Source organism: Prionailurus bengalensis, chromosome C1, assembly GCF_016509475.1.
Source record: "Prionailurus bengalensis isolate Pbe53 chromosome C1, Fcat_Pben_1.1_paternal_pri, whole genome shotgun sequence".
In the NCBI taxonomy this organism is placed as follows: Eukaryota; Metazoa; Chordata; class Mammalia; order Carnivora; family Felidae; genus Prionailurus; species Prionailurus bengalensis.
The window spans coordinates 7,275,069-7,302,338 of NC_057345.1; the positions used below are offsets into that span (position 1 = coordinate 7,275,069).

The 27,270-nt window shown below is 42.0% G+C and overlaps 1 protein-coding gene across 36 annotated transcripts in view; it reads left to right on the top strand.

Moving 5' to 3' along the window:
• Positions 1-2,355: 2,355 nt before the first annotated feature.
• KIF1B (kinesin family member 1B) overlaps positions 2,356-27,270 on the top strand; it is a 145,860-nt gene continuing 120,945 nt past the window's right edge. For 28 of the 36 annotated variants that reach the window (XM_043578508.1, XM_043578513.1, XM_043578514.1 and 25 more), the window contains exons 1-2: positions 2,408-2,740; positions 19,741-19,921. In XM_043578508.1, the coding sequence (XP_043434443.1) occupies positions 19,816-19,921 (106 nt within the window). In that variant the 5' untranslated portion in view covers positions 2,408-2,740; positions 19,741-19,815. Of the gene's footprint in view, positions 2,741-2,883; positions 3,234-3,620; positions 3,645-19,740; positions 19,922-27,270 lie in introns of those variants that run through there. The other 8 variants (XM_043578544.1, XM_043578541.1, XM_043578539.1 and 5 more) reach the window with 8 other exon arrangements.

Genomic DNA, 27,270 nt, shown 5'->3' on the forward strand with positions numbered 1-27,270 from the left:
AGCCACCCAGGCGCCCCTGTATGTTGATCTTGTATCCAGAAACCTTATTTATAGTTGTAGTAGTGGGGTATATGCATCACATTAATATTTTTTAAGTTTAAGTAATTAAATAATTAAATAAATTAATCAAATAAATTTTTTGAGTGAGAGAGAACATGAGCAGGGGAAGGGCAGAGAGAGAGAGAGAGAGAGAATCCCAAGCAGCCTCCACACTGTCAGCCTGGAGACCGATGTGGGGCCTGAACCTGTGAAACGTGAGATCACGACTGGAGTAGAAATCAAGAATCAGATGCTGAACCAACTGAGTCATCCAGGACTCAGGCTTCCTTCCTTCCTTTTTCTCTTTCTTTCTTTCATTCATTCTTTTCTTCTTTCTTTTCTTTCTTCCTTCCTTTTCTTCCTTCCTTCCTTCCTTCCCCTTCTCTTTTCTTTTCTTTTTTTAAGGCAAACTCTAGCCCTAACACAGGGCTTGAACTCATAACCCCAAAATCAAGAGTTGCATACTCTACTGACTGAGCCACCCAGGCGCCCCATTAATAGATCTTTTGATGTTGTTCTTTTTACATTCTAGGGATAACCCAATGGGGCCATGGCTAAATTCAATTTTCTAGAACTTGACAGCTTTTAAAAGGTGCTTTTGTACAAAATCTGTAATCTGAGAAATTGAATGGCTCTGCAGAGTGACTTCATCTATCAAAGGAGAAAAAGGCTGATGCAGCGCCGGCTGTTTTGGCCTTGAAACCTAGAACAGCCTTACCTGCCTCTATTGACCCTTCTCAGTGTGTTTTGCTTAATTTCAGTGCTGATGGCCACCACATTCCCTTCACCAGGTTTTAGATTCTTTTTAGATTGAGCTCCATTGAGAGCTCAGACAAGATTAACTACCGCCCAGGTATTTGTAACTCTCCATGGTACTTATCATACAAAGAGCTCCGAACAAGGAAAAAGTTGATGTCTGCTGATGAACTGATGAACTTCTGTTCATTAGCCCATTGGAATTTCATTTTTCTTCTGGCTTTCAGGAAGCTAAGAGCTGAGTTTTGTGCTCAGCGGTGGCACATTCCCTGACTCTGCTTTTTAACATTACTTTTCTTTCTATGCACCCGGCTTATTCATACAGGCTTTTATTGTTGTTGTTTTTTTAATTATTAACTTTACTCCTATGTTAATGTTATAAAGATTTATTGCTTTTATACTTCCAGGGAAGTTATGTCAAATCCTTTTGCAGGTAGGTGGAGCTGAAATCCTAAATAAAATGAGAAACGTTCAATAAATGTTGACTTGATAGAGAGTATGAGGACTTTAGTGGGGATGGGGATTTTCCAAAATCATTAGTGTAGGAAATTAATTTCGGTGTTTTAGTGTCTGCTTATAAGTAAGGCTTTGTACATCCAAAACTGTATTGAATTCAGGGTGAAAATCGTATTTTACTTTCATTGTCTGTTAGTAAATAGGAAAGCATTTCACAACCTAATAAAATAATAGTGCTTGGCATGATAACTGCACATGTATGCTGTTGACTATTGTGTTTCATTAAGTACTGAATTGGACCCCTCACGAACAGTTGTGGGCTTTGCCTTTTGAGCTGAATCTAAATCTGATTTTTTAAAAAAATCGCGACTAGACTGTTTGTGTTGTCCGGGTTGCTGAATTCCAACAACCCCCCTCTTCAAGGGCATCTCCCAGAGGGGAGTTCGGGTCATTAGCTCAGAGACGATACAAAGCATTTTGTTCCTTTACTCACGGCCCTTACGCGGTCTCCCAAGGAGACGAGTGGAATGCCCACTAAGTCATGCTTTTCCATTACTCATTCCGCCTTTTCTCCCAAGGTGGCGTGTGGGAGGTGTTGTGATCCGGCTCGATAAGAATAGGCCGGAAAGCTTGCTGCGGGATAATACACTCATCCCTTTGCGCGTTTCAATTCCGACTGCGCCGTGCTCGGCGGCTTCAACGTGTGAGAAGCTTTCCAAACGGACAATGACTGCACACTCGGCTGCCTCCCATATGCATCTCAGCCCCTCCGAAGGCGTCAGGTCCCCACAGTCCCGCCCCGCCCCACTTGGCCAACCTTTGTTCAAGGTGGATCATCAGGTGGGCCGGGCCCGACTGCTGCCGACTAACGTCCTTCGCGGGTCACCCGGGAGGGGACTCTGGGCGCCGGCCTCCCCAACCCCGCAAGCCCAGTAGCCCCGCACCCCCGCCGGCTCCTGGGCCACCAGGAGGCGCCCCGGCATCTCCGCAGCTCCTCGCCCCAATCTCTCTCCGGCTCACCCTGCGATTGGCCGGCAGCCTCGAGCTCTAAGCTCCGATTGGCTGTCCCTCGCGTCAATCGCGGACGTCGGGGCGGGCCGACGTGACGAGCCGTGGCCGGGCTCGGGGCGGTGTCCGGCGCGGGCGGCCGCGGGCGGAGCTTCGCGAGGACCGACGCGGGTCAGTCAGACGGCGGCAGCCCTGGGAGGCGCCAGCGCGAGTCCGAGCCGCTCCCCGTCCGCTGCAGCCGCCACCGCCGGCTCCGTCGCCGCCGCGCCCCGGCGTCCCGTGTCCTCGCCCTCCCCGCGCCGCGGCCCTCGATGCGGCGCCGGGCCGCTGCGTGATGGGGCTGCGGAGCGGTGCCCTGCGGCTCGCGGCGGCCGCTGCTCGCGCTGAGGCGCTTCGGTGCCGGGCCCCCCGCGCCCCCGCGCGCCGTGTCGCCTGCTGACCCGGCCCGCCCGTCCGCCCGTCGGTCCGTAGCGCGGCTGAGGTAAGGCGGGGGGGCGGGCAGCGGCCGGCTCGCCGCCGCCGGGCTGGGGAGGGGGCCGCCCGGGGGGGAGGGGCAGGCCGGGCCGGGACCGGGCGGGGTCTGAGCGGAGGAAGGGCCGGGCGGGGCGGGAGCCGCGCCGCCCCAGCGGGGCGCGGACTGGGGTGGGGTGGGGTGGGGCGGGGGACCCTCCCTGGGCCGGCGAGCCCCCGGGCTCGGGTCCAGCGGCCTGCTGGGTCCCCCGCAGTGACCCGCACCTTCCCTCCGCTTCCCCTGAGCTGCCGGGCCCCGGCTGTGCCCAGCGGTCAGCCTGCCCGCCGCCGTGGGTCTGTTTTGCCTGCGCTCTCTGCGCACACTGCAGCTCCGCGGAGCGGGCGCTGCTCGGCCTGGAAGCCCCTCCGGTCTCGTTTCCCCCATCCCCTCTCCCCTCGCCCCCGTTGGGGTTGGCATCGGGGCTGACACCGGGACTGTGGTTGTGCCCCTTTGCCAGATGGAGGTAGGAAGGGGCTCGGCGAGGCGGAGGGTGGGGGGGGGGGCGCCGAGGGCGCGAGGACTGGAGAGGAGCGCGGTGGAAGGGAGGGGGCGTGCGGGATGCTGGCCAGCCGCGACGAAGGCTGGTGTGGTCTCGGCGTCGAGCAGCAGCTCGGGATTACTCTGGCAGCCATATTGGGAGGATGATCTGACAAATCCTTCAGTAGCCAAGTCCGGTTGCTGGAAGGCACCGAGTGACAGCCCTGGCAGCTCTCAGGGTGACTGGCCGCACCAGAAGCCGAGCCGTGGGGGTTGGGAGCCTGCTCGAGCAAGCTAGTCATTGTTCGTGCAACACAGCGCGTTCCGGCCCTAAAACCGGACCTGAACTCCCCAGATCACTTTTTCTCCTTGGCGAATTGCTACATGAGCTTCTATGGTAAAGTGCCTTCAAGATGCCCTTCTTGTTGGGATGAAATACCGTGTCTGTGTATTCATCTTGTATGGCCCGTGCTGTGGCCATGGAGGCCTGATGATGATCCCTTACACGCACACGGGCACATCTGAGGATCGCTGAGGCCAGTTTTCCCGTCTGGAGGCTTCCAGTTAGTGTTAGTTGCATTGCAGGGATGGATTTCTCAGAGTAGCTCACCACGCAGAGGCTTAGTAAGCCGGAATATTCTCATAGTGAGAGAGGCGTGCAGCAGTATTTCTGACGATGCACGTTGTCACCTTTGTGGAATCTGGAGGTAGCTGAAATTAGATTGTCAACAGATCCCTTGCTCGCATATCTCTTACTGTTCGAGGCAGCTGTTGTGCGACACTGAATATGTTACTTTGTGTCCTAGATGGGTCTGTCTGAGGCCTAGGGAAGTATGGTGATTGGATTTGAATAGCTCTTAAGTGATATCATGGTGGATATTTTATTTAAAGGCTGGCATTTTGTCGGCTTAGCTTAGTCATAATAAAATCTGAGCTTGTGTTCTCTTAAGTGAGGTGGTGCTTTCTAATTAACTTGGTGTGGCTGTTGGATTGTGAGGCAAGCGGAGTTAACTTGCTGTGTGAGGATAGAGTATAAGGATTGTACACACCTTGGGATTGTGAAACAGATCCGGAAATGATCAGTGATGGAACTTAGTGTGAGACTGTCAATCTGTCTCCTACGTGCTCGGTGTGGACAGGACCTGGAGAGTGCCATGCCTGTCTTCTTTGTGCCCTTCGCTTTCAAACTCTATTTCTTGTGGAACAAATTCCTGTAAACTTCTTAAGTTGAACTCTCTAAAAAAAAGTCTTAATACTTTATTTTTCTGCTTTTACTGTTAAGCTTTTCTTTTAGAACTTAGTTGAATCAAAAATGGCATCAATAGAAGCGAGTGCTTTTTTGTATTACTTTAACTTGAGAGAAATACAGAATGTTTGTTTTAAAATTCCATGCCCCAATTAAGAACTGTTTCTTTTTTTTTTTTTTAACGTTTATTTATTTTGAGACAGAGAGAGACAGAGCACAAACGGGGGAGGGGCAGAGAGAGAGGGAGACACAGAATCGGAAACAGGCTCCAGGCTCTGAGCCATCAGCCCAGAGCCTGACGCGGGGCTCGAACTCCCGGACCGCGAGATCGTGACCTGGCTGAAGTCGGACGCTTAACCGACTGCGCCACCCAGGCGCCCCAAGAACTGTTTCTAAGTTAAAAAATTTTTACAGTTACTCTATTAGTAAAAAAAAGATCTGAAGAATTGTGGTTCGATATAATTTCAGCATTTAATAAAATCAGACCTGATTGTGAATCTGATTTGGAGGCAGAATTTTATGAATCCGTGCAGCTCTGCTCTGATGAATGTTTTTCCAAAATTTATCCAATTAAGTACAGCTTCGAAGGCTTTAAACAGACCACTTTTCTTTTCAAGACCAAATATGAATGCAGTTTTCCTTTTTTTCTCTTTGCACTTTGAATTTGTGCAGGGAATAAACTCTCAAGAAGAGTGCCAACAGAGTCTCTCCAAGACCAGGGCTTTCTAGCCCAGTTCCCTGCTAAGGGCTTGTTCTGGGTACAAAGTAAAGGATGACAATAGGCCCCTGCTTCCTAGTTTGTAAACCCCTTCCCAGGCTGCTAATCACAGCAGGTCTTTTCCAGGAGTTAAGCATATCCTTTTGATCTTGTAAACTGATATGATATAATTTTACAAGGCTCTGAAGTGAAACTATAGCCTGTCTATTTCATGTAGTTTTCTCTTTGAAAGATGGCCTTGTTGAAACAGAAACTGGTGAATCTCTGGAGTTCATAAAAGTATGGATAAATACATACTTCCAGAACTTTTCTTTGTGCAGCTCCTTGGAATAGAAGATGAATGAAGCAGATGTGACAGTGGCAAGGAAGACCTTGCAGAAGAGTCCTTGGGCTTCTCTTTGAGGTGGACTTTTTGGTTAATGGCCCATTGATTCATTTATGCTCACTTTTATGACATTCATTACCAGTTTATTGACAGTGCATGTAGAGATTTAGTTCTTTACCCTCAACGAACTTCTGTTTGTATACAGGCATGGTAGGATAAAGTTAACTCCCAACTCTTTTACGTTTTAGTACAATTTAATGTACCACTGCTCATACCATGATGGCTTCCATGGTTTTTATAGTCAGAGCCTTTTCCCTTTTGTATTGTCATATAATACTTCTCTAGTACTCAATTGGTACTTTTATGATTGCTTTGTGTTTGTATATGTGTTTGAAGTCAAAAGATCGTAGACGATGGATTAAAATTTTTTTTTGATATTTAATACCACATTGTCTATGCCAAAGCATATCATTCAACTGTACCACCCTCTACCATTGCTCTGTTTGATATCATTGATACTTGGATTAGTTCTCCCTTCCATCCGAATTTCTGACATCATCCTGGCAGATGTCAATGACTGTATAAACAGTAACAACAACAATATTGACAAAATAGCTTACTTTCATTGAGCTCTTTCTAATGTGCCAGGCTCTTTTCCAAGCACTTTGCGTTATTCACTAATCCTTGTTTTAAAAAAAAATTTTTTTTTAAGTTTATTTATTTTGAAAGAGACAGAGACCGCGTGAGTGGGGAGGGCAGAGAGAGAGAGAGAAGCCCCAGTAGCTCCACATTGTCAGCACAGAGCCCGATTTGGGGCTGAAACTCACAAAACCGTGAGATCATGAGCTTAACCGACTGAGCCGCGCAGGCGCCCCTCTATTTTAATCCTTGTAACAACCATACGAAATAGATACTATGACTCCCATTTTACAGATGAAGAAACAGACTAAGTGACTCTCCCACCCCGAGTCATTAGAAATACCTGACCGCTATACTGAACTTCTGTAACTAACTACCTTTAACTGTAAAATTCCTTGACTTCAGCTCAAGCAAATGTTGGCTTCTTGCTCCCATGTTCCCGCAACTCACTGTTGTGGCCACATCTTCTTCACTTATCGTAGCCTTCAGGTTTGTCTTCAGATCTCAGATTGGCCTGCAGCTCTGAATGAAGTTCTGATCACTTATAGCTCTCACTTTCTATCGTCTTTTTCTGTGTGCTCTTGTACCTCAAGTCTCCTGGTGCAGCAGCCTCTTCCAGCTTTTCCTTCCGTGTGACTTGTGGGGTGCATTGCTCTAGCTATTTTCTGACTGGCACTTGCAGTTTTTAATTCATTTTTCTGCAAGACCCATTATGCACATGCCAGCCTTGCATCGTTCTTACCATCCATACCTTCTGGTTTTAGTCTGCCAGGGAGAAATCTCACAGTGCTAGGGGGTAGTGCCACAATTAATGTGTAATCTTAGGTCTCCTCCGAACCCGTCTTTGGTGTCGAAGTAATTCTGGTCAGTTCCCTCCCCTGTCTTCCACAGTGACTTTTCTAACATTTTGACTGCTTTACTCAAGCCTCCCCACTGCCCCGTGTTTGGCATAAAACCTTACCTACCACCTCATAGGGAAAAGAAGGCATGAACTCCCCCACCCCTTCTTCCCTTTCCTCCACTTACAGAATTCTCTGCCTTCTTTCTTACCTTCTTTCCTCAAGTGTAGTGAGGAGTTACTCTCCTTGACTTAGCTAATCCCTCAGCCTGTGTTCTGGATGTTAGCACTGCCTTGTAATCTTAGGGACTTGCCGTATTGGTTACTGCTTTCCCCTTTTGCAGTTTCTCCACAGTCCCACCTTAGGGCCTTTGCTCTGACCTAGAATGCTCTTCCCTGAACACTGCTTGGCTAACTCCTTCACCTCCTTCAAGTCTTTGCTTACACCTCATCACCTCAACAGGCCCAACCTGACCTCATTTATGCACCTGCACAGCGTTCCCCCCCCCCCCCCCCCCCCCCCCCCCCCCCCCCCCCCCCCCCCCCCGCCTCTGCTGTACTCTTCCCTCCCTGGTAATGCTTATGATCATGTAGCATTCTGTATAAATTATTATTTTAGTGTCCTCACTTCCCCTCCTAGGATGTAAGCTCCTCCATGGCAAGGATGTTTATCTGTTTCATTCATTGATTTATCCCAGACTCCTGGAAATGCCTGTCACAGGCACCTAGGCACCTAGTAAATAGCTGTTGAATAAAGTATAGAAACATGCAGATCTCTCCTAATAATTAAAACAGGAAGCAGGGGAGAAAAATCCTTCCTTCATTCGTGTTTCCTCCTAGCTGTTACTCTCCTGTCGAGTTCTGGAAGCAAGGAGGATACTTGTATCCACTTTCTAGCCTCCTAATTACTCCCCAGCCCACCACAGACTGGCTTCAGTGGCCCTCACTTTGCTGACACCTGCTCTTGCTCTGGCTTCCAGCCTTTTACTGCCAAAACCAGGGGACACACTTCATGCCTTCACAGTACTGGAAGTTCACACTCCCTCCTTAATTGAGCTTTTGTCTGCTTCTATTTGGTGGATCTGGTTTCAGATCTTGGCCTGCTTTTCTGGCCACTCAACACTGTTTTCAAATTCATTCAGCACAAATTTTTGTATAATTTTCAAAGGCTTCTGTTTTTAGGAACTAGAATTTTGACATAACATATTTCTGATGTTAAATAGCAGAATAGGTTTATTGCCGGAATGTTTTATTTGTTTACAGTTTGTACCACTTACCGCTTCTAAAAAGGATTTGAGCAGCCTACCACAAGTACCATAAATACAGAGGGGCTGTTAAAGTATAGATAAAAAACAAAACTTTGTGTAACAGGAGGAAAAACTAAATAAACACATTACAGCAATTTATGTAATGTGGTTATTATAGTTTAGTTTTGAAACTTTTAGAAGTCAAGGTAAAAAGGGAAAGATAAATTATACACACATATAATGGCTATATATAATGGTTCATAAAGAGAAACTTTTTTTTCAATAAATTTGAATATTATTGTAAGAGAAATGTGTTATAGACATACTGCTATATACATATGTTACATACACACACTAAGAGTTTTTTTTTTTTAATTTTTTAATGTTTATTTATTTTTGAAGGAGAGAGCGACAGAGTGTGGGGGGGGGGGTGCAGAGAGAGAGGGAGACACAGAATCTGAAGCAGGCTCCAGGCTCTGAGCTGTCAGCACAGAGCCTGATGCAGGGGCTCGAACCCACAAACCACAAGATCATGACCTGAGCCAAAGTCGGACGCTCAACTGACTGAGCCACCCAGGCACCCCATTTTTTATATTTTTTTAAAGTTTATGTTTTTATTTTGAGAGAGACAAAGACAGTGTGAGCAGGGGAAGGGCAGAGAGAGAGAGAGAGAGGGAGAGAGAGGATCCCAAGTAGGCTCTGCACGGTCAGCACAGAGCCTGACACGCGGCTCAAACCCATGAAACTGTGAGATAATGACCTGAGCTGAAACCGGGAGTCAGACGCTTAACTAACTGAGCCACCCAGACACCCCCACACTCGGTGTTTTTAACAGGTCTTTAAATCATAGGAAAAGATGTTTTTCAAGGACCTTTTTAAAAAAGTAATCCAACTTGCATTTCAAACTGTGAATACATCAAAATATAACCAGTCTTTTTTTATGAAGTCTATGACTAATATGGTTCAGATATATCACTTTATATAAAGATAAATCAGAGCAGAAAACTCATTATTTAACCCTTGTGAGAGTTTGGAATACTTGTATTCTGTGTTGTCATCTAAATGAAAACATATCTATTAAACTTTCGGTGCTGGTTTATCAAGATTGGCATATTATCAACACACGGAAAAGTCTGACCTGCATTCTTGCCCAGGTAGTAAGCTACCTCCTGGGCAGGTAGCTGCAGAGGTGTGGTCAGGGCAGATTTCAGAAGGAGGGAACCTTGACTCATACCAAATTTGAATTAACCTCTGATTGAAACTTACCATTTCTATACTATGACCGAGCTGAGTTGACTTTAGCCTGGACATTGCCAGGAGGAGGTGTTGTCTGTCATTCACTTTGACAATAGAAGAGCTTCAGTGGAATGTTGAAATTTAAGTGGCAGAATTCCCAGCAGATCTGCCAAAATAAAATTATGAGATGTAGCTTCAGGTATTAGAACGAACTGACTTACTAGAGTTTAATATTAACTGTCCTTTTAAAGAAAAAAGAAAAAACATCACTGTCATTTGGAATACTTTATTTTAAGCCACAAGAGCTGTTGTCTCTTATTTATTTTTTATTTATTTATGAGAGTGCACATGTATGTGCAGAGTGGGGGAGGGACAGAGGGAGAGAGAGAATCTTAAGCAGGCTCTACGCTCAATACAGAGCCTAAAGGGGCTGTATCTCACTACTGTGAGATCATGACCTGAGCCAAAATCAACAGTCAGACACTTAGCCAACTGAGCCACCCAGCCACTCCTATTTATTTTTATTTTTAAGTAAGCTCTATGCCCAACATGGGGCTCAAACTCCTGACCCCAAGATCAAGAGTCACATGCTCTACCGACTGAGCCAGCGCCTAGGAACTGTTGTCTCTTGATGCACCTCTTGGTTTATGAATAAAATCATGTTATGAGTGAAGGGCACCTGGGTGGCTCAGTTGGTTAGATGTCTGACTTTGGCTCAGGTCATGATCTCACGTTGTTTATGGGTTTGAGCCCCACGTTGGGCTCTGTGCTGACAGCTCAGAGCCTGGAGCCTGCTTCAGATTCTCTGTCTCCTGTCTCTCTTTGTCCCTCCCCTGCTCATGCTCTGTCTCTCTCTGTCCCTCAAAAATAAATGAAAACATGTAAAAAAAAAATCATGTTACGAGTGGAAAGGAGGATCCTAGATTTCTTAATTGCAGTGACAAATAATGAGTTTTCTGCTCAGATTTCTCTTTATGTAAAGTTATACATCTGAACCATATTAGTCATATCCTTCATAAAAAAAGACTGGTTATATTTTAATGTTGTATTCTCAGTTTGAAAAGTGGGTTGGATTACTTTCTTAAAAAATGTCCTTGAAAAACATCTTTTCCTTTTATTTAAAACTGCAGTGACAGTTTTAAAACTGTATTTTAAAACTTACTTTAGATAGCGGTTAAAAGAAAACAGTTGGGGAGCCTGGGTGAGCTGGTTTAACCCCATTTGAGATTGAAAATCTGATCTGTCAGGAGACTTTCTGTGCAGTCTGATTCTTGGCACTGGGTTAGAGTGCAGAAAGAAGCTTTTCCAACATGTGATTCGTTTTGAGTTTTCACAGCTTGGCTCATGGCTGCTTTTTGTTTATAGAGTCAAAGACCAAGAATAGACAGGTAACTCATACACATACAAAAATTCTTACCTTTTGGTGGGCCATTTTATCAGGGCCATTTTATCATTTTATCAGCCATGATCAGGGACACAGAGTGTTGGATCCTAAAATCTGTTTGGTTCTCATGGAAAGTATTGGATTGAGAGACGTGAAACTTACAATAATGAAGTTTTCATAGAGTCTCAAAATGGTCTCATTAGCTGCTGATGCTTACTTTTGGGTACCCACTCATTCTTCAAGTTGTAATTCATTCTTGAAACCATAATTCAGTGGAAAAGATGATCTTTGAAATAGAGTGCTTGTTGCTGTTGTAAATCTGCTGCTATATAGCAAATTGTGTGAATATTGAATTTGGAAAACTAAATTTCTTATTTAAATGCTATTTTCAGTTGTGACATATATGTATTGAATAATGTGTCTGTGTAGGAGAGTTAAGTGAAATACTGATTGCAACATCGGGCAGAATGGAGTAAGAAAAATGGAAGAATCAACACAACATTTCTAAGGAGCAAAGAGAAAGAAGGTATCACTTTTGGCTCAGAAAGGGGCACGTTAAGGAATATATGACTTAATGCTTTTTGCTTTATGGTGACATTTGACCTTCTCCTGGAAAGACGTGGATGTAACAGGTTGAGAAGGGGGGATTGGGCTTCCAGGAATTGCGTGTTTGGTGTAGTAAGAGGGTGCTTGGTGGGGAAGAAGGCTTGAAGCTGGGCAGTGAAAATGGTGACTGGGAAAGCAGGTTGGATTGCGGAGGCCCTTGGATTTTTAGGGTGTGTTCTGAGGCCACGGAAACCAGTGGAAGGTTTTTAAAGAGAGGAAATGACATGAACTGACTTATATGTTGGGGATATGATCTTCGCTGTTTTCTATAGAAAAGGGATACTACAAAAACAGACCAACCAAACGCTAGTTGTATTTTGTTCCTGTTTACTCACTTTGCTGAACGGTTAATTTGAAAATTAGTCTTCTTAGGCTCTTAATACTCCAGGGAACCTCTGAGGGCAAGTTCAGTTGCACAAGATCAAAGTTAAGCAATTGGGCAAAATTCAGAAAAATTCAAATAACTTAGACCTAACTTTTATTTTCCCTTTATTGTTAGTGAATGCTTCTGGAATTTTTGCTCCATTCCGCTTTCCTGATGCTTCTAATTGTGTGTCATAGGAAGGAAAACAGGTCAGAGGCACAGTCTAGAGCTGAGGCTGTGTAAGTGATTTAGAGTATGTGATGGTCTTTCCTGTCTTTCTTCCTTTGGCTGTTCAAAGCTTGGAAAATGTATTTTTATGCTAAATTTAAGAAGTATTGTTTTCTTGTAACCTCCTAAAAGTATTCTGTAATAATTGTTTCTCATTGGAATTTAAACCTGATTTCAGATTTATGTAATTGGTAATATTTCTTTAACAGCCTGGGAATTTTGAAGCTGTGATTCTTTGATGTAATTCTACTATAAAAGAGATACTGTTTATAGTAGTAGGGAAGTAACAAAGTAACACTTTCTATAGTCCATTTAACTATAGTTTCCTATTATTATGTAAAATTCTGACTCGCTTGTGAAGATGGTTGCAGTTTTACCTCAAGACAATTAAATCAGAAACAAAATACATATTTAGGTTCAAATTGTTTGGGAAAAGTAATTTTGTTATTTATTTGAGGGGGAAGGTTTTTTTGTTTTTATTTTTTTTTGTTTTTTTTTGAGAGAGACAGCACAAGTGAGCGAGGGGCAGAGAGAGAGAGAGAATCCCAGGAGGGGCAGAGAGACAGAGGGAGAGAGAAGCAGGGCTCACCCAACAGGAGACTCAAACTCACGAACCCTGAGATCATGGCCTGAGCCAAAGTCAGATGCTTAATGATTGAGCCACCCAGGCACCCAGAGGGAAAAGCAATTTTAAAATGTACTTATCACTTCCAAAAAAGAATGACTTAACACTTCAATTAGGAAAGAATTTGAAATTAATTTTATCCTTTTTCCTTCTGATCAAATACCTGTTTCTATTTTGGAACAACTTATGGTTTTTATTAATGCCCTTCAAGCATCAGTCCATTGATACAATAACCAGGAATTCAACCAAAATATTTTAACTACTGTATTCAAGCCCCTGTAGCTAGGGGATTAGAAACATGACTAAAATTCTGTTCTTGTCCACAACGAGCTTACAGTTTACAGTAGAGATAAGAAAAGTAAATAAACTTGCCCTAGGTAAGGCCAGTGACTTGAGTAGTATTAAATGGAGAAGCATTAGCATTTGGTTTGAGAGGTAGGGAGATTCTATGAAGGCTTTAGAGATAGGTGGCATAGAAGAAGATCCTAGAAGAATAAATTGGATTGGTAGAGGAAGAAGGTCACAGTGGGTAGAAGGAACGTTGGAGCAAAGGCACTGGCACAGAAAAACATGAGATACTTTCAGGAAGCCCTCTGGTGAGTGGTTGTTAAGGAATGTGGATGGAAGGCAGTGTTTTGTGGGTTTGTAAAAGTAGGTGGTTTATGTCGCAGAACACATTGAATGCAGTGTGGGAAGTTCAGCCACTGTTTGGTAGACAGTAGGGATACTGAAGATTTTTAAGTGGACACTGATACGAACAGACCTGTGCTTCAGGAAGGCCAGATTGGCGGTGTTGCCTGGTTATGGATGGAGTAGATGAAAGTGACAGTATTGGGTAGTCGAATGGGGGTGGAAGGAAGAAAGAGAGAAAGTGGTTGAAGTTAACCATCTTGGGTGAGAAATATCGAAAATCTAAAAGGGATGGTAGTGGTGGAAATGGAGAGATTTTCTAGGTAAAAGCTATGTGATTTGGCAGTTGATTCGATGGATGGAAGAAATAAGCAGATATTAGAGACGTTAGTATTTCGGTTCCTAGTGACAAATCCATAGCTCTTTATATCTAAATCCGCACAGGGAGATTCATTCTTTGTTGTCTGTAAATCAGTCGGCAGCATTCAGTACTTGGTAGGCTTTGGGTAGAATACAAAAGAAGGAAGTTTTGTTTTTTTAATTGAAACATCGACAGTATTCAGTAATGGTGGACATTTTGGCAAACCTGTTTCTTGTATCTTCCCCTAATAAATTTCTTAATATCATCAGATACTGAGTCTATGTTCAGGCTATTATGGTTGTCTAAAAAAATGTGTTTTTGCAGATTTTCTTGATTAAAAAAATAATCGCACTTATCTTATAACTAACACAAGTTCCTTTTATTACCTCTGCATGTTATTTATCTGAAGATACTGGGTGACTTGACGTGTAGATTTTTCTATGTTCTGGTTTTCGCTGATTGTATCTTTTAGGTGTCATTTACATTTTTTATTTGCTCTCCTAGGTGGTTAGAGCTGAGGCTTCATCTCTTGTTGTTGTTTTGTTTTGTTTTTTTTTAAAGCGGGTGGGATAAGAATACTTACTAGGTGGTGCTGTGTATAGCATGCATGGAAGCATAGACCACCCAGGTGTCCCCCCTTTAGTGACACTAGGACTGATTATTTGGTTCAGATATCGTCAGCCTAATCCAAGCAATACAGCGTGTCCACATTGGGGCGCCTGCAGGGCTCAGTTGGTTAAGCACCTGACTCTTGATTTTGGCTCAGGTCATGATCTCAGGGTTCGTGAGATTGAACCCCGTGTTGGGCTCTGCACTGATGGCACAGAGCCTGCTTGGGATTCTCTCTCTTCCTTCTCTCTCTCTCTCTCTCTCTCTCTTTCCCTCTCTCTTTCTTTCCCTCTCTCTCCCTCCCTCTCCCTCTGTCTGCCTCTCCCCTCTGCACACTCATGCTCTCTCCTTTAAAATAAATAAAAGAAAAATGTTCCCACATCAACCAACCTTTTTTCATCTATGGCTTTTTGCTTTTTTTTTTTTTTTTTTTTTTTGTGGCTAGTGACTGTTTTTGCAGAGAGCTTTTATATCAGTAGGGTTGGAAACATAGTGACATTCCAATTCTGTCACCTCTTCTGCGTTTATTACCTGGACTTTTGTGTGTGTGTGTGAGAAGAGCTAGCCCTCACCAACCATTTGGCTGTCGTGGACTATAGTTTATACAGGATATACAGGCTAGGTGTATGCTCAATTATTTTATTTGCCAGTTAAAAAAAAATTTTTTTTTCAACGTTTATTTATTTTTGGGACAGAGAGAGACAGAGCATGAATGGGGGAGGGGCAGAGAGAGAGGGAGACACAGAATCGGAAACTGGCTCCAGGCTCTGAGCCATCAGCCCAGAGCCTGACGCGGGGCTCGAACTCCCGGACCGCGAGATCGTGACCTGGCTGAAGTTGGACGCTTAACCGACTGCGCCACCCAGGCGCCCCTATTTGCCAGTTTTAAGAATGAGGTTTTTTTTCTTTTTTAAGTATCATTATGAATTCATGAATTTGTTTATTTTTAAATGTTTTATTTTATTTTTGAGAGAGAGACAGAGACAGAGCATGAACGGAGACCCAGAATCCGAAGCAGGCTCCAGGCTGGGTGGTCAGCTCTGGGCTGTGAGATCATGACCTGAGCCGAAGCTGGATGCTTAAGTGACTGACTGAGCCACCCAAGTGCCCCTCAACTCGTGAATTTATATATTTGATGTTTTTCAGTCCACTTGTGGTTTTCATGAATGCATTTTAATGCTTTAAGTATTCCATCTTGGGGAGTGCCTTTGAGTTGGCACTGGTGTGCTTTTGCCTTGACTCTGTTCATCTTTGGTAGGCTTCCTGCTTGTGATCACACTAAAATGTCCCAGGATCATCTTGAAATTTCTTGACCAGACTTGGAATTAGCCATTTTTTCAAGAAGCCCAAGTTCAAAGAGTTTTTTTGAAGCAATAGGAGTTTCACTTTGGGAATCTATTAAAGAACAATACAAGATAGAATGCAGTCACATAGAATGATAGCAGGGTTCTCATAATGTGTTTGGGGCTGTAAGTGCTGTTGGAAATACCAGTGATTCCTGCAATGTTTGGATAGTCATTTTGGAAGAAGTAAGACAGGAGCTGGGCATCAAATAGAAGAAAAATTAAAATTGTAGGGGAGAAATTGTTCACAAGTGTGAAAGAGCATGTGTGTGGGATAGTAACAGAACTTGACTAGAACACAGAGTACCTTGACTTTGGTCTTGATATTGTAAGCACTGGGAATAAGAGAAGATTCTTGAGTTTGGAAGTGAAATTGACAGTCATGCTTTAGAAAGGTTAATATTGCAGCAAGGTTAAGCAGTTGCGTACTGCAGGGTTCTCAGCTGGAGATTTGCAACATAATCTTTGAAAAATGAAAACAAAAACTCTGTACCTGAGGCCTTTTTCAAGACTGTTGAATACCAGGCTCATTTGTTTTTCAAAAGACCCCTGTGTGATTCAGTTTTGTGCAACGCTGTGGAAGGACTGTTGGATTAAAATGAAAAGGTCTAAGATTAGTTCCACTATTACCGGTATGGAAGGCATGAGGTAGCGAGGACTAGGGTTAGGCAGTGGCAGTGGGTTAGGGGTGATGGCAATGAGAACGAGAGGAAGGAAGTGATAGAAAATTTATGTGTTTTTCTTTTTAATGTTTATTTTATTTTATTTTATTTATTATTATTTTTTTCAACGTTTATTTATTTTTGGGGCAGAGAGAGACAGAGCATGAACAGGGGAGGGGCAGAGAGAGAGGGAGACACAGAATCGGAAACAGGCTCCAGGCTCTGAGCCATCAGCCCAGAGCCCGACGCGGGGCTCGAACTCACGGACCGCGAGATCGTGACCTGGCTGAAGTCGGATGCTTAACCGACTGCGCCACCCAGGCGCCCCTTTAATGTTTATTTTTGAGAGAGAGAGAGAGCGAGAGAGCGAGCATGAGCAGAGGAGGGGCAGAGAGAGGGGGAGACACAGAATCAGAAGCAGGCTCCAGCCTCTGAGCTGTCAGCACAGAGCCCGACGCGGGGCTTGAACTCACGAACTGCGAGATAATGACCTGAACCAAAGTCGGATGCTTAACCAACTGAGCCACACAGGTACCTTGCAAATTTATGTTTTAAAAGTTCATAGGGGCGCCTGGGTGGCGCAGTCAGTTAGGCATCTGACTCTTGATCTCGGCTCAGGTCACGATCTCATGGTTGGTGAGTTCAAGCCCCACGTTGGGCTTCACACTGCCAGCATAGAGCCTGCTTGGGAGTCTCTCTCCCTCCTTCTCTCTCTGCCCTTCTTCCCCCTCAAAATAAATAAATAAACTTAAAAATTTTTATATAGCATATCATTAATAATTTTAATACTAATAAAAGGATTCAAAGAGAAAGAAACAAAGATGACTACAAGATTTATGATATGGGGTCAGATAGAAACGGGAAGATGGGCAGAGATTGCGAGTTTGGGGGAGAAGATAATGGAGCATGTTGAGTGTTCAGACGATGGCTGTATATCACTGTGAACTCTTGTGTGGGGGTTAAAGTGTGTTCCATGTCTTTCTTTTTCTGAATGCTTCATTAACTCTCTTTTGGCAAAGTCCTCAGCTAGTGACTATAGGTGATGCTATATTGCCTGGGAGGGCAAATAACTTTAAGTTTTTATTTGATGTGATTACAATAAATGTTTGATATATTAAACAAGAACCATCTGTTGAATGTTAAATAAAATAGGAAACAGACTGGAAAAACATTCCAGCAAATATGAAAAAGATTAATATCAATAAATATTATAATTATGTGAAACAAAACCAGGCAGAGGACTTGAACAGATAATTCTCAGTTAACCCTTGAACAATGTGGGGGTTAGCAGTGCCCTCCCCCCACACGTAGTGGAAAATCCACACAGAACTTTTGACTCCCCCAAATTTAACTGCTAACAGCCCACTGTCAACCAGAAGCCTTACTGATAACATAAAGTCGATTAACACGTATATTGTATGTTACATGTGTTATATACTATATTCTTACAATAAAGAGAAAAAATGTTAAGAAAATTATGAGAAAAAATACATTAAACATTTTTTAATGTTTATTTATTTATTTTGAGAGAGAGACAGAGAGAGAGAGAGCAAGGCAGCACGAGCAGGGGAGGGCAGAGAGGGGGAGAGAGAGGATCCCAAGCAGGCTCTTTGCTGTCAGTGCTGAGCCCAATGCGGTACTCAAACTCAAAAACCATAGATGAGTTTGAGACCCACATTGGGCTTTGCACCATGAGCATGGAGCCTGCTTGGGATTGTCTCTCTCCCTCTTCCCCTCTGCTCACTCTGTCTCCCTCTCAAAAATAAATAAATAAACTTTAAAAAACTTAAAAAAAAAAAAAAAAGCTCACAAACCGTGAGATCATGACCTGAGCCAAAATCAAGAGTCAGACACTTAACTGACTAAGCCACCCAGGTGCCCCATTAGAAAATATATTTACAATGCTCTACTGTATTTATGGAAAAAAATTCATGTGCAAGTGGGCCTGCACATTTCAAACCCATTTGTTCAAGGGTCAACTGCAATTCATTAATTCACTCCTTCGACAAACATTTACCGAGCTCTTTTATCAGGCAGTGGTCTAAGTGGTAGCAAACGAGATCTCTGAGCATTTGGACAGAGTTGAGAGAGATGGACAATAAGCATGTTTCAAAGCACAGGAATTTCACATAGTGCTGCTAAGAAAAGAAGATAGGGTAATGCTAGGGTAGAGAGTGGCTTTTTGGTTTTATTTTGTTTTGTTTTGATTAATTGATTTTTGCCCTTTCTTATTGGAAAGCCTTAGCAGTTGTAAAGCTGTAGTTTAGGATTCCTAATCTCTACTTAATTATGTGGGAAAAATTAGATTGAAGGTTTATTGGGGTTCCCCGATAATTGGACTTAAATGTGTTTTTCTTTATTTTAGTTTTTTCTTTTGTTTGGTTCTTCTCAAGGACATTTATATAATGGATAGAGTACAGATTGAGATCTGTTGTCTCTTGTGGAAATTACTTACGTGGGTTCTTTTCACAGAATAATGTTTGTTTTGTTCTGTTGGGAGGGAAACTATGCCTCTGAAAAATGTCCACATTTTTTCCTATGGCTTCATTCAGTAGTGAAATGTAGTGATTTGATTTTACCATGAGTCACTAGCATATTAGAGGGTAGAACCTGGGTCTCTTGGAAACTTCTCTGCTTATTGTACAGGATGGTTGTAAGGGTCAAATGAGATACACGTGAAAATTAAAGGAATCCCGAGATACTTACAAGTTGAAAGAGCTGGCCAGAGCTTATCGTTATCCTTTGCTGTTTAATTATATATCATGTAACTGAATGTTTCACAGTGTAATTAGTGTATAGGAAGTTCAGAGCGTTTCTTTAAAGGAAGATAATAAGTGGTTTTGCAGATGGGAAGTTACTTGTGTAAGGAACTCTCTTTAACAGATAAACATTTGTGTTTTTCATACATTACTGAAGATCCAGAAAAACAGAGAGCAAGAAAGAGGCCTGTTATTTTGTAGTTATGTATTTTTTATTATTAAGTTTAGGGACTTTTTAGGTATGAGAAAGAGATAGTTGAATAGGAAAATAAACTTAGGTGTTTAATTTTCTATTTTGGAAAATTTTGAGCATATAAGATCTACAGCATGAAAAGGGATGAGGTTTTTAGAAAGGGAAATAGAAACAGTACAAAGATTGGGGCGCCTGGGTGACTCAGTCAGTTGAGCTTCCGACTGTGGCTCAGGCCATGATCTCACGGTCCATGAGTTTGAGCCCCACATCAGGCTCTGTGCTAACAGCTCAGAGCCTGGAGCCTGCTTTGGATTCTGTGACTCCCTCTCTCTCTGCCGCTCCCCCCCCCCTCAAATGTAAATAAACATAAATTAAAAAAAAAAAATAGTACAAAGATGTACAAGAGTAGCCCTTAGGCTCACGTTAGCCCATGCTTCCTTTGATTCTGACTACCTGTGTGGAATTGTTTTCTTTTTGAAGGAAACTTGCACATAACTTCAAAAGAAGATTTGATACTTTATTTCTGGACTGCATATATACAACAAGACCATCAGAATGTCGGGAGCCTCAGTGAAGGTGGCTGTGCGGGTTCGGCCCTTCAATTCTCGAGAGACCAGCAAAGAGTCCAAGTGCATCATTCAGATGCAAGGCAACTCGACCAGTGAGTACATGTTGTGTTCTATCAATTATATCTCACCTTCCTATCCTTTCTCTTTTCCCTTCTTAATGTGAACAGAATAAATGAACATTTGGGTATTAACACTTTGGACTTTGCTATTCTGAATGATCCACTAAGTGCTTCGCCCTGTGATTTTTGCTTTCGTATATTTAAATATGGACTATTTCTTTTGTTCTTTACAATTGAGAAATCCCTGGAAAATGCAACTAATTTAGCTGAGTTATTAAGTTAAAATATTTTTTTAATCTTATTTTTGAGAGAGAGAGAGAGAGAGAGAGAGCGCGCAAGCAGGGGAGGGACAGAGAGAGAGGAAGACACAGAATTGGAATCAGGCTCCAGGCTCCAAGCTGTCAGCACAGAGTCTGACAGGGGGCTCGAACCCATGAACCATGAGATCGTGACCTGAGCTGAAGTCAGTCGCTCAACCGACTGAGCCACTCAGGCGCCCCTTAAGTTGAAATCTTAATGATAATAAAGGTATTTGCAGTGATTTATACTTAACCATGATGTGAAATGTATCTATTGAGGCTCTAAGATTATTTTTCTTTCTTCATTTTAAATGGCACTTGACCTCGCCAAGATGGTCTTAAAACTTACTCTCCTTCCTTACAGTGATTCTTTGAGTTGAACAACAGATATAGCTACAGTTGGTAATAAACTCACAAATTTATTACTAAAATTATCAGTAATCATTTGTTTATAGTTTTTTTACAAATAAAATTATCTATTGAAATTGAAGTCATTACTTTTGAACTTCTTTATATATAATTGCTTAGGTGAAAAATGACTTAAGCTGGTTTATTTTGTACTTGGATTAATAATTAATTGATTTGGATCTGTAGGCAAATTATTACTCAAAATACTGGTAGGTTCTACTGTCTTGAAACCTACAACTTTGTGATAAAGCAGAATCATAGGTCTTCCAGACACACAAGTTAATGCCTAGTTGTTGGGGAAACCATTCTGATCTCCTCTATGTGTGGGCCATTTGCCAGTGTTCTCTGTAGAGAATTCTACCAGTGGGGAATAAAATTATATATTTAAGGTGTACAACGTGATGTTTTGATATATGCATACATTGCAAAATGATTACCACAGTCCAAAGTAATTAACGTATCTATCACCTCTCATAATTACCTTTGTGTGTGTGTGTGTGGTGAAAACACTTGAGATCTATTTCTCAGCAAATTGTAAGTATACGGTACATTATTATGAACTATAGTCACTATGCTGCACGTTAAGTCTCTAGAACTTATTCATTTCATGACTAAAAGTGTGTATTTTTTAATGAATATCTCACCTTCGACCCCATCCCTAGCCTCTGTTCTCTGTTACTATGAGTTTGCCTTTTTATTAGATATTTTTAAAAGATGCTAGAGTATGAATTATACCCTATGAGTAATTGTAAAAGAAAAAGATGCAAAATTTACTACTGAATTGTACACTTTAAATGGGTGAACTTTGTAGGGTATGTAAATTATGTTTCAAGTTTTTTAAAAAAGGTCAATATTGATGATTTGCTCCTTTCTTAAAATTTGAGCTAGATTTATAACTGAACTAGAGAACAAGTGTTTATGTTCTAAATGCCACTCATTTAAGCTATAGTATTATTCATGCTTCATTTTAAGAATTAAGTTCTACACAATATATAGGGGCACCTGGGTGGCTCAGTCGGTTAAGCGTCTGACTTCAGCTCAGGTCATGATCTTGCAGTTTGTGAGTTTGAGCCCCGCGTCAGGCTCTGTGCTGACAGCTCAGAGCCTGGAGCCTGCTTCGAATTCTGTGTCTCCCTCTCTGTCTGCCCCTCCCCTGCTCATGCTCTGGGTCTCTCTGGCTCTCAAAAATAAATAAACATTGAAAAAAAAATTAAAAAAAAGAATTAAGTTCTACACAATATATAAATCTTTGCACAGAGGCCATACTAATTTGTATCAGTTTAGTTTTAGTATATGTGCTGCTGAAGTGAACATACTGAATCCTGATTATTGAGCTCTTGTTTCTCTCTGAAAAATGTATTTAATTGTAACTTAGTTTGGAGTCATTTTTGGCTGTTGGTGTTGCCTCTGAAAATGCTGGTATAATCATTTAGTTCTTTTAGAAGGTGAGCTTTAGGAAGTCCTGGGTCAGGAGCCAGAATTGATCCTAAAAAGAACTACTTTTCTCTGTGATATGTTTTACATACTGAACTATCCAGGAGAAATCCCCAGTGTCCCCAGTGTCTGTTGCTACTTTCTTTCTTTCTTTTTTTTTTTAAAGAGTGTTAAATTTTTTTATTATTAACCATTTTTTTTTTTTACATTTATTTATTCTGAGAGAAAGTGCATGAGCAAAGGAATGGCAGAGAGAGAGAGGGAGAGAGAGAATCCCAAGCAGGCTTTGCACTGTTAGTGCAGAGCCCAAGGTGGGGCCCATCCCACCAACTATGGGATCACGTCCTGAGCTGAAATCAAGAGTCGGATGCTTAACTGACTGAGCCACCCAGGCACCCTAAAAATCTTACTACAAACTTTTAAGTAGAAAATTAGTATTGGGGACAGCTAGGTGGCTCAGTCAATTAAGCATCTAACTCTTGATTTCGGCTCAGGTCCTGCTCTCATGGTTCAAGAGATAAAGGTCCTCCTTGGGCTCTGTGGTGATAGCTCAGAGCCTGCTTGGGAGTCTCTCTGCCCCTCCCCCTCTTGTGCACATGCTCAGTCTCTCTCCCTCCCCAAATAAATAAATAAATAATAAACTTTTAAAAAAAGAAAGAACATGAGTATTAGAAGGCCATATTCATGAAATACAAAAACCAATTAATTATATAACAAAAATAAATGAAAACGTTTTATTAGTATAAAGAATGATACTCGTGTTGTTTTTTTTTTTCTTGATGACAACTCATTTTATAGATTGGTTGTAAGTTTATATTCATTGTCAAAGTCAAATAGCATTGTATTAATTTCTCCTGAGTTTTTTCTTTTTGTGACTCCATAAAACATTCATTCACATGGTATAAAATTCACAAGGTACAAAGAATATACAAGTGTAAACACTTCCTCTGACCCATCATGTAGTCAACCAGTTCCCCTCCCTAGAAGCAACTTGTGTTTCCTTTCCTTCCGGAGAGAGTGCAAACAGCATCTTTTTCTGAGATAGCTTTTTACCCTTTTATTTAGTGATAAGGTATAATAGTAGCTTATATTTCAGTCTTCACTGATTAGTGTTTTGTTTATTTTCTCACCCCTTCCCCCAGCAGTGTATGTTTTAAATACCTGAATAATATAGCTCATTTGTAAGAGTTGTTTCCTTTGAGATTTAAACATGAAAAAATATCTGTATAAGTTAATAAAGTTTTATGTATTAGTAGGTATCTACTATATGTATAATGGGTATGCTGAGTACTAAATAGAATATCAAAAAAGTGCTCAATTGACTGTCTAGGAGAATAAAACTATTAAGAGTGTGTTGTAAAATGAAAAGGATTTTCTGTAGTTCTGGATGGTTTGAGAAGTGGATCTGGGTCTGCTAGATTTTTCAGACTTTGTTATTTTTTTGATCATAAGGGTTAAAAGCTCACTAAGAAATTATTAACGGGTAATAAAATATGAGTGTTCGAGCTCATTGTTTCTAAGATATATAACTCTCTTTTTGACCTTTTTATTTTGATTGTATAGAAAATACTGTCAGTTTAGGGGGAAAAATAAAATTGTCCGAATATGCTATTCACTCTGGCTGGAGAATGTACCATGTTTTCACTTGTAGTAGGTAGCAAACTGAGGAGAAAATAAGATCTCTGGTGGTGCACCTTTTGAGGATAGGACCGTAAATTTTATAGTTTGTGAGGATCTAAGCTCTATTCGCTCATTCTTGCTTATCTCCCACAAACATCTCTCCAGAATTATTGAATATATTGAGGTATCTTTTGACAAAATAGTAATGAAGAAATGGTTTTTATTAAAAGTAATAATTTGGTTATGATAGGCCTGGGTACCTTGTACCGGTCACATGACAAGCAGCCTATGGACCATGTTAAGCACAGTGCTGAACGACCAAAGGGTTTTCCATCATACTTGGTTCAAAACCGTTGTACACAGCAAACTGAGTGGCTCTGCTCTGCCTTACCCTTTCTTTTCCTTTGTCTTTTGAGAGTTTGCTATAAGGTGAGTCTGCAGGAAGCAGAGTTGTATGTACCGTATGTAGGATCTTGTCCCTAAAGAGTCTTCAAAAGTTTGTGGTGGAAGACACAGACATACCGAAAGAAGCTCAGTACAAAGTCAAAGTGATCAAAGTGATAGTTGCCATAAGTAGGGGTTTTAAAACGTGCAGATGTGAGTTTGGCAAAGGGCACATGTAAGGTACGTAGATGATGGGGCATTTCAACTGGACCTTGTGGAGTAAGTGAGATTTAAACTAAACACCCAGTATGTTCAGGGAAAATTTCAAACTTGCAGGGTATCAGAATTTAATAGTGTTATAACCACGTATGGTATTCCTGACCCTCTTCTGGCGATGACACGTGCCTCTCTGCACACAGCAGGAGAAGTTTGTGACTTTGAAGTTAACATTAGTCTACTGAGGCAGAAATCCTCACTTGATGAATCAGCCTTCGAAGAAGTAGAGTTGGTTTTCTAGCTAAATACTTTGCTGTGGCTTAGCAGTTTTGGGGTAATTTTGGTTCCTTTGAAAGGTGTTTGTTCTTGGAAAACTAATTAATTGAGTGAGACTTTTCCTCCAGGATTTTTGGTGGTTTCAGTTTTCTGCTACTGTTTGCTATTTCTGTTTTCAGTTTTCTATGGCAGTTTCTTAGTAGTTTGGCTAAAATGTGATCCACGTAATTTTTATGTGAGAGATTTTAAGCAAACTACTTGCTCCATTAGAAAGCATTAGTGGCTTATTTAAAAAAAAAAAAGGTTGGGCTTAAGAATGGGAGAAAGCTTGCATTTTGTTGAAAAAAATGAAATGAATTTGCTATAGCCACATGTGTCAGCTGCATTAAAAGACTGCTGTGCTGGCAAGCTGGCCTGGACTGTTGCTCACAGGGATTATAGCTGATGGCACACGGAATGCAGTGGAATGTTCCTGCCATAACGTCTCTTATGAAAAAGTAGAAGAGGGTGAAGAGTACTTTAGGGAATGTGCCAGATCTGAAAGCTGAGTAGTAGCAGTTTTATTTAAGCACTTTCTGGTCTCAGAGGGAATATTTTCCATGGCACGGATAAATGTTACTGCCTTGACATTTTGGAGACTAAGTGCATACAAATGGCTTTGTTTAATAATATCCTGTTAAATTCCAAGTTTTCCCCCTTTGGAAGCTGTGTGTGTGTGTGTGTGTGTGTGTGTGTGTGTGTGTGTGTGTATGTGTGTGTGTGTGTGTGTCTGTCTGTCTAATTGCTCCTAAAAGGAAAGTGGGGGAAAATTAATAGTTGAACTGCTCACATTTATGGTAAATCTGAAGACTTTGAAACTGCATTAATTCCCTGCTGAAAAACAGGAGGGTAGGTAAAGCTGGTTCTCACATGGTCCTTTAGGTATTAAATTATAATACTTTTGCTTTGCCTTTAACCACAGGAATCTGTCTGTAGCTAGTCCTTTGGTCAGTCTCCTTTATGTATTTATCAGTCTTCGTTGCTTGGGGTCTTCTTTGTTTTTCAGTACCCAAATCTTAGTGGGGTAGAAGGGACCCTGTCTCTCCCCCCCCCCCCCCGCCATTAATTACTAACATGGTACATTTTTAAAGGCTTTTTCATTCACACATGTACATTTCAAAATGGAATACTGTACATCACAACTGGTACGAAGAATGACTTCATGTCCATTAATGGAAATTTGGGATGGAGGAGGGGACAAAGCGGAGGTTTAGAAAGGAAGACTTTTGAAAGGAATTCTTTTAAATCTGAATGCATTTTGTAACCTACAATCAGAGTGAATTCTCCTGAAGTCTTTTCTGGGATAAGCCATAAGCTCTGTAACACAGCATCCACAGTGCTTCATAGTGTGGCTGGAGATGTAGGACGAGGCCAGCTCTTCAGCAGCTCTTCTCCTCCACACCATGTGCTGTAACCTTAGAGAGGGAATGCTCGATATTTTTAAACACACCCTTTGTCAGCATGCATTCTGTGAACTCCGTGGCTCACTCAGGCCCAGTCCTGTATCTCTGTGGCCTGTTGCCAGTGTAGTGCATTTCATCGAGTCACTGAAACTGCTGAAGATTGGGGCATTTAAACTCTTAACGGCACTAGTTTTTCTTAGAGAAAAAAACTGGAAACAACCCAGTATCCATCAACAGGGGGATGGGTAAATAAATCATGGTACACTTACATAAAATAGAACACAACAGAGAATTACTGTGCACACACACACAAATTATAAGCAAATGGTAGCTATACAAGCAAGTCGCGAAAGAAATGGGTGTATTTATGTAAATCTCAACAACATACAAAGCTGTTCTCTATATTCTTTATGCCCTACAAACACATGGGTAAAACTGTGAAGAAAAGTAAGGCAATGATGACAAAATTCAGCATGCCTCAGAGATGAGGTGGTGGGCAGAGAGATCTGGGAGGACACAGTGGCACTGCAGGGGTGAGAATCATGTTCTAGAGCTGTCTGGTGGCTACCTGGGGTTTTGTTCTGTTGTTGCAGCTTGTACCTTTGATACATTTATATATTTAATGACTCTCTCTACTATATGTATACTAAGTAATTGGAAGAGCATACAAACAAAGGGAAAAAACAAAGTCTTCACCTTGCACGTAGAGCTACTGTATACCCATGCCTCTCAATATCAGTGACCAGGGTGTATGGTATGATGGGCACAAGCCCATGAAATTTGTCTCCCGCCCCCTCTTTCTGAAGTCCTCTAGACACTTGTCACTCTCTTCTTCCAAGGAGAGGAATGTTTCCTTTTTAAGTTACATGTCCATAGCTCGTTTAGTTACTGGACTGCTAGAAGGTCAGCAAGAAGACGAGACTTATGTGGCGCTGGAAGCAGAGTTCAGTAACATATATTGAAATCAACTTGGGTGCCAGTGGCATGGAAACTTTTTTAAAGTTTTGAAACACTTTTCCTCTAGTTGGGAGTTGGAGCTACAGCTGGAGGGGGGTGTGGGGTGTGTGTGTGTGTGTGTGTGTGTGTGTGTGTGTGTTGGGGCTGGGGGAGTAGGAGTGCCCGGAAGTAATACTATATTTACTCAGCTGGAGTTGGTGGAAACTGAGTGTGTCCTTTAGAACGACTTTTAGATGAATTTTGAGGCGAGCCTTCTAAATCTAGCCCTATCTGCTGGCCCCTGACTTTACTGTGCACCTGACCCCTCTTCTGCCCCCTCGTAGTTTTGAAGGCAGCTTTTGCTTTC